Genomic DNA, 14,358 nt, shown 5'->3' with positions numbered 1-14,358 from the left:
TTTCCTTCCTGTACAATTCTCTCAGTTTTTGTAGCAGTTGCAAAAAAAATTAACTCGGTTATGCCCGTGAGGTAATTTTCCATTTTCGTTCTCAATGGTTGAAAATAAATTTATCTGATTTTAATAGCATAGAATACCAATCTACATCAAGATTGCCTACAGCATAGTTGTAGGCTAAGGAAAATTCCTAAAAGTTCGCTGCAGTCTTCTGATACTCAGGCAATGAATTCTTGGCTTTTTTAGAAGTTAAAGTTCAGATATGTCCATGCCGCATTGTGCTTTACAACATTATTAACTCTGCTTACACAACTTCACAACTGCACGAAACGATCACAAAAGTTTTTGTACAGCAACCTGGGAAGGATCATCTGGTGTTGAGCCTTATCATTTGCAATAATCTTCAAGCAGAACTGACGAGTGAGTGCTTTATAGATTGTACATCTCAGGCTTTTCCTGAGGTCTTCAGAATCATTCAAATCAGCAAATTGGATTCTGTAGATTGTCCATATGATAAGAAAGCTGGAACCAGGAAAGGTGATGTATTCCAGCAAAAACTTGATTCAGAATTTTATTCTCCTCTTCCCAGTCAGTTTCAGGCATTTTAATCTACCTGAAAACATGGAAAATGTTTCATATACATCCTGTCTGTAAATTACAGGTTAAATTTATCCAATTACTACTTCATTAGTCTATTCTCAAACATTCATGAAATATTTGAATATGTGATTGACTACCACTATAGATACTCACTAATGGTTTGCTCACCAGTGGTCATTTTGGATGCGACACTGAGATTCCGATGAACCCCAAAGAGAGATTTTCCATTCACTGGAGCAATGTCTAATGCAAAGAAATAATGCTTCTAGTTGTTGGGATCCTTCTTCAGACTCATACGATCCTGACTTTGAAATACATCACTTTTGCAGGGTCAAGATTATAGAATGTCCTGCCTTCCAATACTTTGGGAGCACGTTCACATGGATTATTTAAATATTTCAGACGAGTAAAAGAGGCAACTACAGCTGGGTAACAAAGGCTGGCCTTGCAGAAATCCGTAAATGAATAAAGAAGAATATGTTTGCTAGTTTGGCATGCATGTACTTTAATGATTGAAAGAGAATTTGTGAAATCATCAACTCTTTTTGAGTGTTATAAGAACATAAAAATTTGAGGAATAATACATATGGAAGATTTTACATTATTCACAGCAAAATAAATAAGCATTGAAATTAAGTTCCTTCTGCATTCACTGCTGAAAGTGCCATAGATATTTCCAACCCTGATTTAGTTAGAGAATTGCATGTCAAATTCTCAAATGCTTGCAGTCCACAGTTATGCCTTGATCAAATATGTGAAGACTCAAAAACAAGTAAAATGTAAGAGAAAAGTAAAAGTAAGATTTAAACTGTATGGGATAAGTATACAGAGGTAAAAGCAGAAATTGACGTGAGATTAGGAATAGAATTATGCCTTTTGAATCCTCTAATGCTACTAATACACTTGATACCCCATTATATTTCCATGAATCTCCATGAAAATTCAATTGGAATGCAGTTGAATATATGAATTTCCATAAGCTATAGGGTGAAACCGGCAACAATGATTAACATCATGACATTCAGATCATTAAAGCTAATTTATTCTCCTCCCTTTCACTCTCTAGGATAGTGCATATCAATGGCTGAGGTAGCTGAAGGCCATTATCACCAATCCATGTATCACTGAAAAGCCTGCCTTCTCATTAATCATTATTTACAATGTTTCAGATGAAAGCACGAGAGAAATATATCAGCAGTCTGAAAAAGAAGCAGCAGAAGGAATCAGAGCAAAGCTATGAGCGACAACAGCGGATAGAAACCTTGGAGAACTACCTTGCAGACCTGCCCACCTTGGATGACTTTCAGATTCAGAGCCAGCAGGTAATAAAACATGGCATCATTGTTGGCACACTTTCCGAGTTTAATTAAACAACTGTTTAACACAAATGACCACTAAATGACTTTTAGCAAACGTAACAGACTTGAATAGTACAGGTGTCAGAGGTTTTGGAGAGAAGGCAGGAGAATGGGGTTAGGAGGGAGAGATAGATCAGCCGTAATTGAATGGTGGTATACTTGATAGGACACATGGCCTAATTCTACTCCTATCCCTTATGACCTTATTAGATGATGAATATTACTTTCCTAGGGGGATATGTTGTGAACGTGTGTTCTGTGGGATAATCCAGTATTAGGAGGTAGTGTGTGAATATAGGGGGTAGTCTGTATAAGATGGAGAGGAAGGGTAATTTCTATCCCAGGAAGTTGTGAAGATTGAATCATTGAATATATTGGACTATGGGAGAATCCAGGATTATGGGACTGGTTGGAAAGATCACTTAATAGTCTGACTGCATGGCCAAACAATATGGTCTGCCCCTTCTTCTTATTCTAACAATTTTATTCACTTTCCAGTGGCTGGAAATCTGATATATAAATAGAAATGTTGAAACAAGTTAGGAAACCACCCACATTCATTGAGAGAGAAAAAGCAAACCTATCGTTAGAACATTTTGATTGCAGGCCTACCTGAAACGTTAACTCTCGTGATCGGATGTCTTTGGTTTACTCTAGGTTAAAATTTAAGACCATCTCCAAGCCAATCCCTATGCACTTCCAAAAAGATTATTTCTCATGTACTTAGAGACCTATGGGGTCATCAGTATCGAAAAGGGCCACCCAATCCATCAAGTCCATGCCAAACAGCAGGTATCCATCTGGGTTTCTGCACTTGGCTCTTAGCCTTCTATGCCAAGACAATTTAACTGCTGCGTCCGTACTGACCATCAAGCACCTTTTTACACTAATTCTATACTTATCTTATTGAGATTCTTTCCACTTTCCCATCAACTTTCCAAACCAACCCATCTTTATTTTATCATTTACCTTCACAACAGTGACAGTTTATAATGGCCAAGTAGTCTACCAATCTACACATCTTTGGCATATGGGAAGATACTGGAGCACCTGAGAAAATCACTACAATCATAGGAAGAGACTGTTTATGGTAACTCCACATTGAAAGAACTAGATTGTCACTGGTATTATAAGCTTCTATAGCACCTCTACTAATTGTGCCACTGTGCTGCTCATTCTCATTGAATGGAGGTGGGGCAAGGGGAAGCCTACCGCCAGGATCCCAAGTGTGAATACATTATTGATGCTTGAGGAGTTTCTTGCGAGAAGGAGGCAAAACCAAAGCTGGTCAAGATGCATCTGCTTCCCTCCATCTGTTTCCAATATTGATCTGCTTGCATATCAAATTCTCCAATTAGGACTTGACCTTCCGACCTTCCCAAGCCTCTTCCCAGGGTTGTTGTCATTCCTGCAAACCCTGGGATCTTCGCTCTGTTTCTACCAGGATGAATGCCTCCTCCTTTTTTTTCTTCTTCTTCATGCCCATGAGCAGGAACCCCTACCCTAACCACGATTCTGAATCTGCCCTATTTTTCCCCCTCCCATCCATCCTGTCACCTACCCATAAATTCACCAAAGGGTTTCCCTACCAGCTCGAAGGCTGATTGGGAGCCTACTGGCAAAGATAATAATAATAATAATACATTTTATTTATGGGTGCCTTTTAAGACTCTCAAGGACACCTTACAAAATTTAGTAAACAGAATACAAAACATGTAAGCGGAATGAAACAAAACAAAAAATAACGACAAAAAAAAAATAAAAAAATAGTAAAGACATCAACAATACACAATTCAAAGGCACAATTCAAAGAGAGAGCAGCGGCAGCTTATCGCGCCAGCGTTCACTCTCCCTTCTGGCAGCCATCTTGGAAACGGAACAATAAGGATCTTTAACATAGAAACATCCCCCCACAATGGTTACCATTATGGGGGAAGGCACAATGTCCAGTCCCCATCCCCAGTTCACCCATAGTCGGGCCAATTGAGGCCTCCACAGTTGCCTCTACGGAGGTCTGATGTTCCAGGCCGTTCTCGCCGGGAGATGGTGCTCCGGCGTCGGGCGAGTCCTCTCAGCGGCTAGGGACACCTGGAACGGCCGCTTCCTTACCGGAGACCGCTGCTTCCGAAGCCGACAAGGCCGCGACGGTTGGAGCTCCACCACTGGCGATCTCATCGAGAGATCCCAGGCTCCAGATGTTGAAGTCAGCGCCGCCGCCCGCAGCTGCCCGCTCCGCAGACCCGCAGCTCCGCGATGTTTTTATCGGCGGTCTTCAGCTCACCGGAGCTCCAGCGCGGCGACCCAGGCAAGGCATCGCCCGCTCCGCTCCGCGATAGCGCTCCAGCGCTGTGCCGCTGCCGAAGCCGAGGTGCTGGGCGGTCCCCTCGGGAAAACGCCGCTCCAGGCCCGCTGGTAGGCCGCGAGGACGGGTCGACGGTGCAGCCCGGAGAAAAGCTGCCTCTCCGACCAGGTAGGGACCTAGAAAGTAGTTTCCCCCTTCCCCCCCACCCTCCCCCCACATAAAAAAGTCTAGACCTCCTAAAAACAAACACTGAAACTCACTAAAAATTAAAGAAAAAAGTGAAAAAGACGGACAGCTGCTAGCTAGCAGCCGTGCCCCAAGATGGCGCCTCCCCCCCCCCCCCCCATGCCCCACGATGGCTAAAACTACCTCAGAATGCCTCTTGGTATCTTCCACTGCCATTCTCACCAGGAAAATCTACCCAACCACAACTGAAAATGTTAAATTGTTGTCGTGTTTTGGCAAATCAAGCCAGGGTAAGACTTCCACAGTGAATAGTATGGCGTTGAGGAGTGTTGTAGAACAGAGAGACCTGTATGGTGCACACCGTGCACAGTTCCCTGAGAGTAACATGATAGGTGGACAGGGTGGTGACGATGACTTTTTGCATGCTGGCTTTAATCAGTCAAGGCATTGTATATAGAGATTGGAATGTTGTGAATGCAACCAAGACATTGGTGAGGCTGCACAGTATTATGTTCAGCTTTGGTCACCTTATCAGAGGAAAAGTGTCATTAAACTGGAAATATTGCAGAAAAGATTTAGGAGAATGTTGCCAGGACTCAAGGGACTGAGTTATAGGGAAAGTTTGGGCAGGCGGGGAATTTATTCCTTGGAATGTCAGAGTGAGTGATGACCTCATGGAGGTGTACACAGGGTGAATGCACAGTTTTTTTACACAGGGATGGAGAATCAAGAACTTACATGGAATAGGGTTAAGGTGAAATGGGAAAGATTTAACAGGAACCTAAGGGGCAACCTTTTCAAACAGAGGATGGTATTCATATGGATAACAGAGGAAGTGGTTGAGGCATGTACAATAGCTACATTTAAAATATATTTGGACAGGTACTTATAATAGAACAGATTTGGAGGGATATGGATCAGAGCTGGGCAAATGGGACTAACTTAGATGGGCATCTTGGTCAGCATGGATTAGTCAGGCCGAAGGGTCTGATTCCATGCTTTGACGATGACTCCATGAGAAGTTGTCTGAATAATTCAGTGTTCATGAAACTTACTGTTTTCACTACTATTGTATGTTATTTTTATGAATTTATTTAAAGACATGGAATCTGAAATGTTTAAAACATATGGCTAATAAACAGTGATATTAGATAAATCTGAACATTTGAGGTGAATAATTCAGCTAAACTATATTGTTTACAGCATTTGTTTTTGGAACATTTAAAATTATATTAAACAATAAAAATGTCACAGATAGACAAACATTAAATATTACTTGATGATGCCAATGAGTTGCAAAGCTTCTCCAACTGTTTATTGACCCAGGTTTAACAACCTCAAGAGTCTCAAATCCTTTCCCAATGGCCCATTATAAATAAAGCTGTTTTTTTTTAATTTTCTCTGACAGTAATCTGACAGAGCACTTTCCCTCTTGTTATAAAATGTTAATTTTAACAAAATGAAATTCAGATGGTTGAAGCCCTCTGCCTGATTACTGATGTGTGCAGGAATGCACTAATTAGGAGCATGACTTGTTCACTCTGCCTAGCTTGCCTGTCCCGTTAATTGATCGTTAAATCATGGCCATCATCATCTCAACTCTGCATTCCAGTCTACCAGCTATACACTTTCACCTGCATTCTTTTCAAGCATCTGTATATTTCTGACAAAGATATTCAGACTTTGCTTCCACTGCCTTTTGAGGAGGGAAATTCCAAAAGGAGAACACATTTTGCATAATCTGCTTTAAATAGGCTACTGCTGATTTCTAAACAATGAACACCACTTTGTATATTCATTCATATGGACCCTGTCAACAGCTTTCAGGATGGTTTGTGTTTCCACAAAGTTACCTCTCACTTATCTAAACTTCAGTGGATACAAATCTAGCCTGATCAATCACTCATCGTGAGACAACCCATCATTCCAGGTATTAGTTTAATCAGCATTCTCCGAACAGCTACTGTATGGCACTATTCAGTACTCAAGATTGGTCAATTTAACTGAAAAGTAAACTCCCTACTTTTGCACTCAATTCTCCTAGCAATAGTAACATTCTGTTTTAATTACTTGATGTATTCAAATTATTTATTATTTATTATTAAAATGTTGTAAATCATGCATCAGGACAGTCCTGTCCATCTGTTACATGTAGAATTTAAAACAGTACAGTGTAGCAACAAGGTCTTTGGTCCTCCATGTCTGTGCCAACTACTATACCAAGCTAAACTGCTGGCATGTTGTCAGTGTTCCTCCATTTTCTATGTTAGTCTCATAGATTCTTATTCATTACTGCATAAGACTGTATACAGTCTTATACATTACAGACATTTCTGCTTCTAATACTCCCCCTGCCTGGCATCCTCTGTCAGGGACTTCCACCTTCTGTGTAAAATCAACTTGCCTGGTGCATCTCCTTTAAACTTGCCCCCTCTCCCCCTCACCCCACCACTTGCACCTATACCCTCCAATATTTGACATTTCCACCCTGGAAAAGGACTTTAACTATGCTTCATAATTTTATATACTTTCATCAAATTTGATATTCCTTTCATAACACCATGCTGACTTTTCCTGATTATTGAATTTTTCTACTATGCCACGATGTCTAGTAATAACATTTTCCTAAGACCAATGTTAAAGTAACTGATTCTGTAAACCTCAGCTTTCTGTCTCAGTCATACAGCATGGAAACAAGACCTATGACATTTCTTGTATCCTCTAAAGTAAAAATAGACGGAAATACCAATTTATTTCCATTATTATTCATTTTCTATAGAAACAGTACTTAGATTATTTAGATTTTTTTAAAAGAAAAATGGCAATAAACTCATTGATTTTACAGTGTTGCTTGCTTTCTCACATACTCTAGATCTTTCAACTATTTATGAATGTTTTTGTATTCCTTTTAGTCTCCCACTTTTCTCCCATCTTTGCACAATGTTAGGTTTTTATACTTTAAGTTTGATATTACCTTTATTTTTCATTTTAGCTAATTGTTGATGTTAGTTCCTCCCTTTAGAATGGATCTTTCTCACTGGAATATACTTTTCTCTGTATTTTGAAAGATATCCTTGAATATCGGTCCCTCCATCTCAACTGACTGATCTCTTAATCTAATTTTCCAGTTTACATCAGCTCGCACTGCTTTTATCCTCACACAGTTGTCCTTATCTAAATTTAAAATACTACTCTTGGACGCATTCTTTACACTCTAAAATTGAAACTAACTTTCAATCATGTCATGATCATTGTTACACAGGGGTGCCTTCATGATGAGATCAACAAAGAATCTATTTGTGCAATACTAGACATTATATTCCACTCTCCTGACAACTCCAAAACACACTGTTTTATAAAACATCCAGAATATATTCCATGAACCACTCAACTGACTATTTATCCAATTGATTTTTGGGTCTATATATAGTTTAAATTGAAATTAATTTTTTTTTTAAAAACTACTGATGATGGAAATCAAAGCTGGAAACATGTAGCAAGTCAGGCAGCATCGGAGAAAAGAGAAGCAGTGTTGGCATTTCAGATTGAAGACCCTTTGTCAGTTACTAATTGCAGCTTTTTTTTAAATTTCAAATATCTGTGGGTATAAATTCACTTTGTTTTTTATTCTTTATCTTAGTTTAGTTTTTGTTTTTCACATGTGCTGAGGTACAGATAAAAGGTTTTTTGTTACATGCTATCAGCAGAGAGATTATACATGATATTAATCAAGCTGCAGTGTACAGATAAAGGATAAGGGAATAAGATAGACACAAAATACTGGAGTAAAGGGCCTGTCCCACTTTCACGACCTAATTCACGACCTCTGCCAAGTTTGCCCTTGACTCATACTCGCAGCATGGTTGCCACGAGGTCGTAGGAGGTTGTAGGTAAGTCGTAGTAGGTCGTGATGCTAGTCGTAGGTACTTGTGGCATCAAGTAGGTTGGTGGAGTTTTTCTAGCCTGACGAAATATGTCCACGAGTACAAAAGGTCGTGAATTAGGTTGTGAAAGTGGGACAGGCCCTTAAAGCCCCTGTCCCACTTTCACAACCTAAATGCGACCTCTGACGACCTTAAACGACCTAAAAAAAAATCAAGGTTGCGGTAACCTACGACCTCCTACGACCTTCCACGACTATGTCTATGACCTCCTACGACTATGAAGAAGACCTCCTTCGACTATGTTGAAGACTGGCTTCGACCATGTACGTTTTTCTGCTGTTTGCAGCAGCCCTTTTGCTTCAGCAGCCTTTTAAGAAAGGCAGAAGGGGAAGAGCAAGGGTGAAGAGGAAGCCCAAGAAGAGGTCTCAATGGGTGAATGGAGATGATGTGATGGACTGTCCCAGTGCACCAGATGACTGGAAGAGAGTGGCGCTGGGCTTTGACAAAAGATAGAACTTTAAGCACACATGTGGGGCAGTGGATGGCAAGCATGCCATTCTTGTCCCTGTCCCTGTACCCCTCATTTTCCTTTTCGTACAGGATGGCATTCTGCTGGAACCATTCCTCAAGGTCCCCTTTCTGCTGCCTGGTGAAGGTGTAGGGCATAAGCTTCCTCCAGCCCTCCCTTGGAGTGACAGAGGTGACGTTCTGCTGTTTAAATAACCTTTTTATTCTACTGACCTTTTTTCACCCCGGAGCTATTACCTTCGACTGCCTCCGACTACCTACGACGAGCATCACACCTACCTATGACCTACCTACGAGTAAAAAGTATCGATTTTTTTCCATGCAAACCTTTTTTTTACTCATGGACATTTTTTATCAGGCTAGAAAAAACACCGCAACCTACTTGATGCCACTAGTACGCGGAGACCACTCACGAGCAGGAGGAAGACCTCCTATGACCTCCCACGACCTCGTGGCGACCATGCTGCGAGTATGGGTCAAGGGCAAACTCGGCAGAGGTCGCCAATTGGGTCGTGAAAGTGGGACAGGGGCTTAACTTAGCCGGACAGGCAGCATCTCTGGAGAGAAGGAATGGGTGATGTTTCAGGTCGAGACCCTTCTTCAGACCTTCAGAATAATGTTTAATGCAAGATAAAGTCCAGTAAAGACCGATTAAAGATAGTCTGAGGGTCTCCAATGAGGTAGATGCCAGCTCAGGACTGTTCTCTAATTGCCTGGGAAGAAGATGTCCATTTAAACTGGCGTATGTGTTTTCATACTTCTGACCACTTGCCTGATGGGAGAATGGAGAAGAGGGAGTGATTTGGATGCGACTCATCCTTGATAATGCTGGCCTTGGAAGGGAGGTTGGTTTGCGTAATGGTCTGGGCTGCATTCGCATGGATGGAGCTGTTCCCAAACCATGCTGTGATGCATCCTGATCAAATGCTTTCTACGGTGCATTTCGCTCTGCATTTCTTATCGCATAGTTACTGTTTGGGGGCCTTCATAGCACTTACACAAGTGCCTATTTTCTTTTACTATTATAATCTCGACCTAAACTGTTCCTGGATTCCTGCATTTCGGTCACCTCTCGAGAACAATCATTAATTAACGGAGCTTCTCCCTTGTCTTTTCCTGATCTGAATGCCAAGCACCTTTCAACATTCAGATACAATCTAAATACTCCTGCCGCTTAGTCATTATAATGAATATCTTTATATCACTGTTCGTGACTCGGTTTGTATGCTTTGTTTCAAAGGATATGTGCATTCAGGGCTTTGTCCTTTTATTATTTTGGTATGCTAAATACTGATTTGTTCTTAGATTTCTACAAATAGCTCTAATTTTTGGCAGGTTGTCCACATCATTTCAAATTAAATCAATCAGAATTTTAGGGAGCATTAGATCTAATGTTCTTTTGTTGTTAATTATTTTAAGATTTAAAATTAAGAGTCATTTGACAGGAAAGAATTGCGATGATTATTATTAGATGAAACTAAATGATATTTGTGATTTTGCAGCTTCTATTATTTCTACCATAATCATATACAGTAAAGAAAATTTGCAATTATATGTTCCCAGCCCTCAGAGGAACTGTTCTTTTGAAACTAAAGCTAATAGAAAATGCATTATGCACAAATTGAACCACTCTGATGTGAAATAGGATCTTTATTACCAATTATTATATTTGTATTGTACACACACATGCACGTACATAATATTTCAACAAGCATTTCTTCATACAGAAAAAATGCTGAAGCAATTATTCTTATATTTATGGATTGGGTGCAAGATATTAAATGCTAAAGGAGTGAATATGCTGGGATTTGGTGCGATGTGCTATTCAAATTCAATGAGATACAAGCCATTTCTTTATGTTTTGCTCTGTGAAGCTAAGATAATGAAATGAAGCTTTCAGCATAGGCAATTATCATGGGATGCTAATTAGTTTTCAGATACAAATTCTTCTAAGGAAACGTGGAATATTTTGTTGCTGTAGATATGGATATTTTTTACACCTACATCTTAAATCTATAGAATTATGCAAATTAACTAAAATACAACCTTCTGCACGGATTCTCTTGGAATACCCTGTAGGTCTCTTTTTGGACAAAATAACAACGTAATATTATTTATGAAATGTTGAAATTTAGCTGACTTTAACATGTGCTTCTCCGGTGCAATTATTTTATTTAGTGCTCAGGCAGCATGGCCTTTTATTGTTATAGATTAGGCAAAATTGAATAGATTGGTGACTATTAGTATAACTTCCAAAAGTGGGAAGTAAAGGGTGAAAAACAGGTTGCTGGAGAGCCTGATGCAGGGTCTCGATCCAAAATGCCGCAGTATCCGTTTGTCACCGCAGATGTTGCCTGACCCACTGAGTTCCTCTGGCAACTTTGTTTTTGTTCCACATTCCAGCACCAGTCCTTTCTTGCCATGCAAAGAAAGGGCAACTGATATAACCTTTGTACATAACCATCACCAAACTGTGTTGGTTTTCCCTTTGAATTAAAACAATAAATAATACATTTAGATCTATGGTACCATAAATAGAAAAGAAAATTAATGTGATTTTAAGTTAAATAAATTATATTTAGATGATATCCGTCTATTCAATGCACATAACAAAGGACAGACATTGAAAAGTTGGATTTTGAAATAGAATCTATATCCATTTGGTGTCCACCTGTTGTACAAAACTCACAATTTGAACTGAGACAGAGAGCAGCAGAGGCTGCAGGAATTAGAGGATAGGTTCTGATCACAACCTCAGCTATGTGTTGAAGACAAGCCAATCTCAGTCTCACTACCAAAAGAAACCTCCCTCATAGATATCAGATTAAAAGTCACTTAATTTAGGTGAGCACCCCACTGATTGTCCTAAATAAAAACCATTTAACATTAAAAATGTAAACAGATTTCAAACATGAAACCTATCAATAGTATGTTTGTAACTGCAGTACACCAAGGTCATATGTGGCTTGAATTTCGGTCAGAACCTTTTCCCCCCAGGATGGAAATGTTTCCATGAGGGCATAACTGTAAGGAGAGAGGGGCAAAGTTTGAAGGAAAAAATGTTTTGACACAAAGAGTGATGGACCACTGGAATGCACTGCCAGATGGTGGAGGCAGAAACAATGGTGGCATTTAAGAGGCATTTGGTTAGGGACATGAATATGCAGAGAATGGAGGGATGTAGATCATGTGCAGGCAGAGAACATTAGTTTACCCTGGCACCATAATTGGTACAGACACTGTGGACTGAAGGGACTGTTCCTGTGCTGGACTGTTCTGGTATTTATTCTATTGGAGCCTTTTTTTCATGCTGGAGGGATAATCTTAGAAGAAATTAAAACAAAGTTGCAGAAGAGTTTTGAAGGAAATACAACTTCAGTTATGTTATTGAGGAGACAGTGTGTGTAAGGTACATTAAAAAGTCAAAATAATTTAAAGCCTTTGGCACTGATGCCCAGGAATTAATATTTTTCATGTAGACGGCTGTGGATGGCCACACAGGGTTGATTTAGGTTGGAATACAGGTGTAAAAGTTTAGATACGTTTACTAGGATAGAGCATGGGATGTTGTCGAGGAGAGCACGCGTAGAGTCAGGTCTGTGGGGATAAAGACAGCGGTAGGGATGGAGATAATTTGCAGAGGCAGATGGTGTAGGTTTGGATTGTTGAAGGAGGGTCTGATGATTACCTATTTGAATTGAGAGAGGCTGGTGTACATTGTCAGCCGGCAGAGGGATCAGGAGTTGCGAGTATATCACGGGGGAAATAGGTGGGCATCATGGATGCTGCTGGTTCAGAGAGGGCTTCAGTCAGGGTGAGGAGAGGGGTAAACTGGGGATGGGCAGGGGTTTAGTATTGGGGTAGGGTGGTGATGATTGTGGAATAAGTTAATAAAGGTATTAAATGGACAGACAAAAATTTGACACAAAATATCACCAATGCATTCCCTCCACAGATGCGGTCTGACCTGCTGAGTTCCTCTAGCATTTATGTATTTTATTTTATAAGACTATTGAATAGTTGGTCTTTAATCCAGTGGGAAAGTAGCATTTTTTGATGCAAGAGGTAATACCCCACAACATGGCATAATGGCATCCTGTACAATGTTTTCAATTATTGTCAGAAGAAATATTACTGACTGAAATGCTCGCTTTGTTCTCACTCCAGCTTACAACCCTGGAAGAAAAGAATGAACAGTTTCAGAACGCCTTCAAAGATTTTGAGAAAAAGCTGGGAGAAAAACGAGTCCTTTGCAGAGAAAAGGAGGTACTTCTGGAGAATCTAAAGAAAAGGGAGAAGGAGTTGGTTGCTACTGTGCAAAGGTAATCATTTATCAGGTATCAATTTTATGCCTTTATGCACATTAAGATGTCCTTTACTTGCAGAGACGTGAACACAGAATCTATGTGCATATTCCTGTGAAATACAGAGGGAGTCTTGCATCGTCAAAGGTGCCATCCTTCAAATGAGATATTAAATTGTTTTTGTTGTTTTCTCAAATGAATATAAAAGTTTCTGTGGCACTATTTTGAAGGCAGCCATTGGATTTATCTCTGCTTTCATGGCCAATACTCACCGTCCACATTTGAGAGCACAAAATTAATATTGCAACATGCATAGGAATTGATAAAAAGATGAAATGTTAGACTTTCAATTGTTCTTTTAAAAGGAAATTATCTGAGAGATTAATAACCTGCACAACAGGCCGATAAATTGTTAAGCATTAGTTTTGGTGCAGTCTCCCATTAAAGTCTACACTTCAGATATCACTGCATTACATTTTCAGCATGTGCAGCAGCAAACATATCTTATAAGATCTAAGTTCTCACAAATTTATTAGTTATTGAAGATTACCCAGGGAAGATTGCGGCAGAGTACAGCTTGTTGGGAGAATAAATCATTGATAGTATTGGCTTCTCTAGGCCCAGACCTTGCAGCCCATGCAAGCCACATGTTCAGCCAGTCAAACAACTGTTGAGCCCAGAGTCCAATGCATGCAGACATCTGAATTTTGCATATTTAAACTCGGAAATTTGGGAGACGGCCTTGGTAAGCAATTGCCCTGCTGGGATCACAATTTGTGATGGACCCACCCAGGTTTTGGAGAGTAGAATCAGTTTGTCTGCTTCATTTCTGGACTCTGCATGGGGATTCATGGCCCAGGATAATTTCCTCATATTGCTGGGATTCTAAAATTCAAAGACAGCTTAGCATGCTGTCAGATGCTCAGAAAAGCCCGATCGTAGCTCAGACTAAAAGGCTGGCATTTGGAATGCAGAGAGCCTGCAAGTTTGATATTTTGCAGCTGAACAAAATAAGTGCCAGGGTAGGGCTATCATAAATGGTCTACCCAGACCTCTTCCCAAATTTCAGGGAAATTATGCCTAATGAATTTGGAGACCAAATGTGGCTATCCTTTGTTGATTTGTAGAAAATAGATAAGGGGAAATATCCAGTTTATCATAAAGGAACCGGTGAAAGAAACAAATTTAATGTTTCAAAT

General features: G+C 40.0%; 1 protein-coding gene across 4 annotated transcripts in view; it reads left to right on the top strand.

Annotated features, from left to right (window-relative positions):
- The window catches only part of cep85l (centrosomal protein 85 like), a 246,642-nt gene that overhangs the window by 215,919 nt on the left and 16,365 nt on the right, over positions 1-14,358 (top strand). For all 4 annotated transcript variants that reach the window (XM_033021173.1, XM_033021175.1, XM_033021171.1 and 1 more), the window contains 2 exons: positions 1,767-1,919; positions 13,023-13,177. In XM_033021173.1, the coding sequence (XP_032877064.1) occupies positions 1,767-1,919; positions 13,023-13,177 (308 nt within the window). The remainder of the gene's footprint in view (positions 1-1,766; positions 1,920-13,022; positions 13,178-14,358) is intronic.

Source organism: Amblyraja radiata, chromosome 5 (genome assembly GCF_010909765.2).
Source record: "Amblyraja radiata isolate CabotCenter1 chromosome 5, sAmbRad1.1.pri, whole genome shotgun sequence".
NCBI lineage: Eukaryota > Metazoa > Chordata > Chondrichthyes > Rajiformes > Rajidae > Amblyraja > Amblyraja radiata.
The sequence above is the reverse complement of the archived record's forward strand: the minus strand, read 5'-3'. Positions and strand labels throughout refer to the sequence as shown.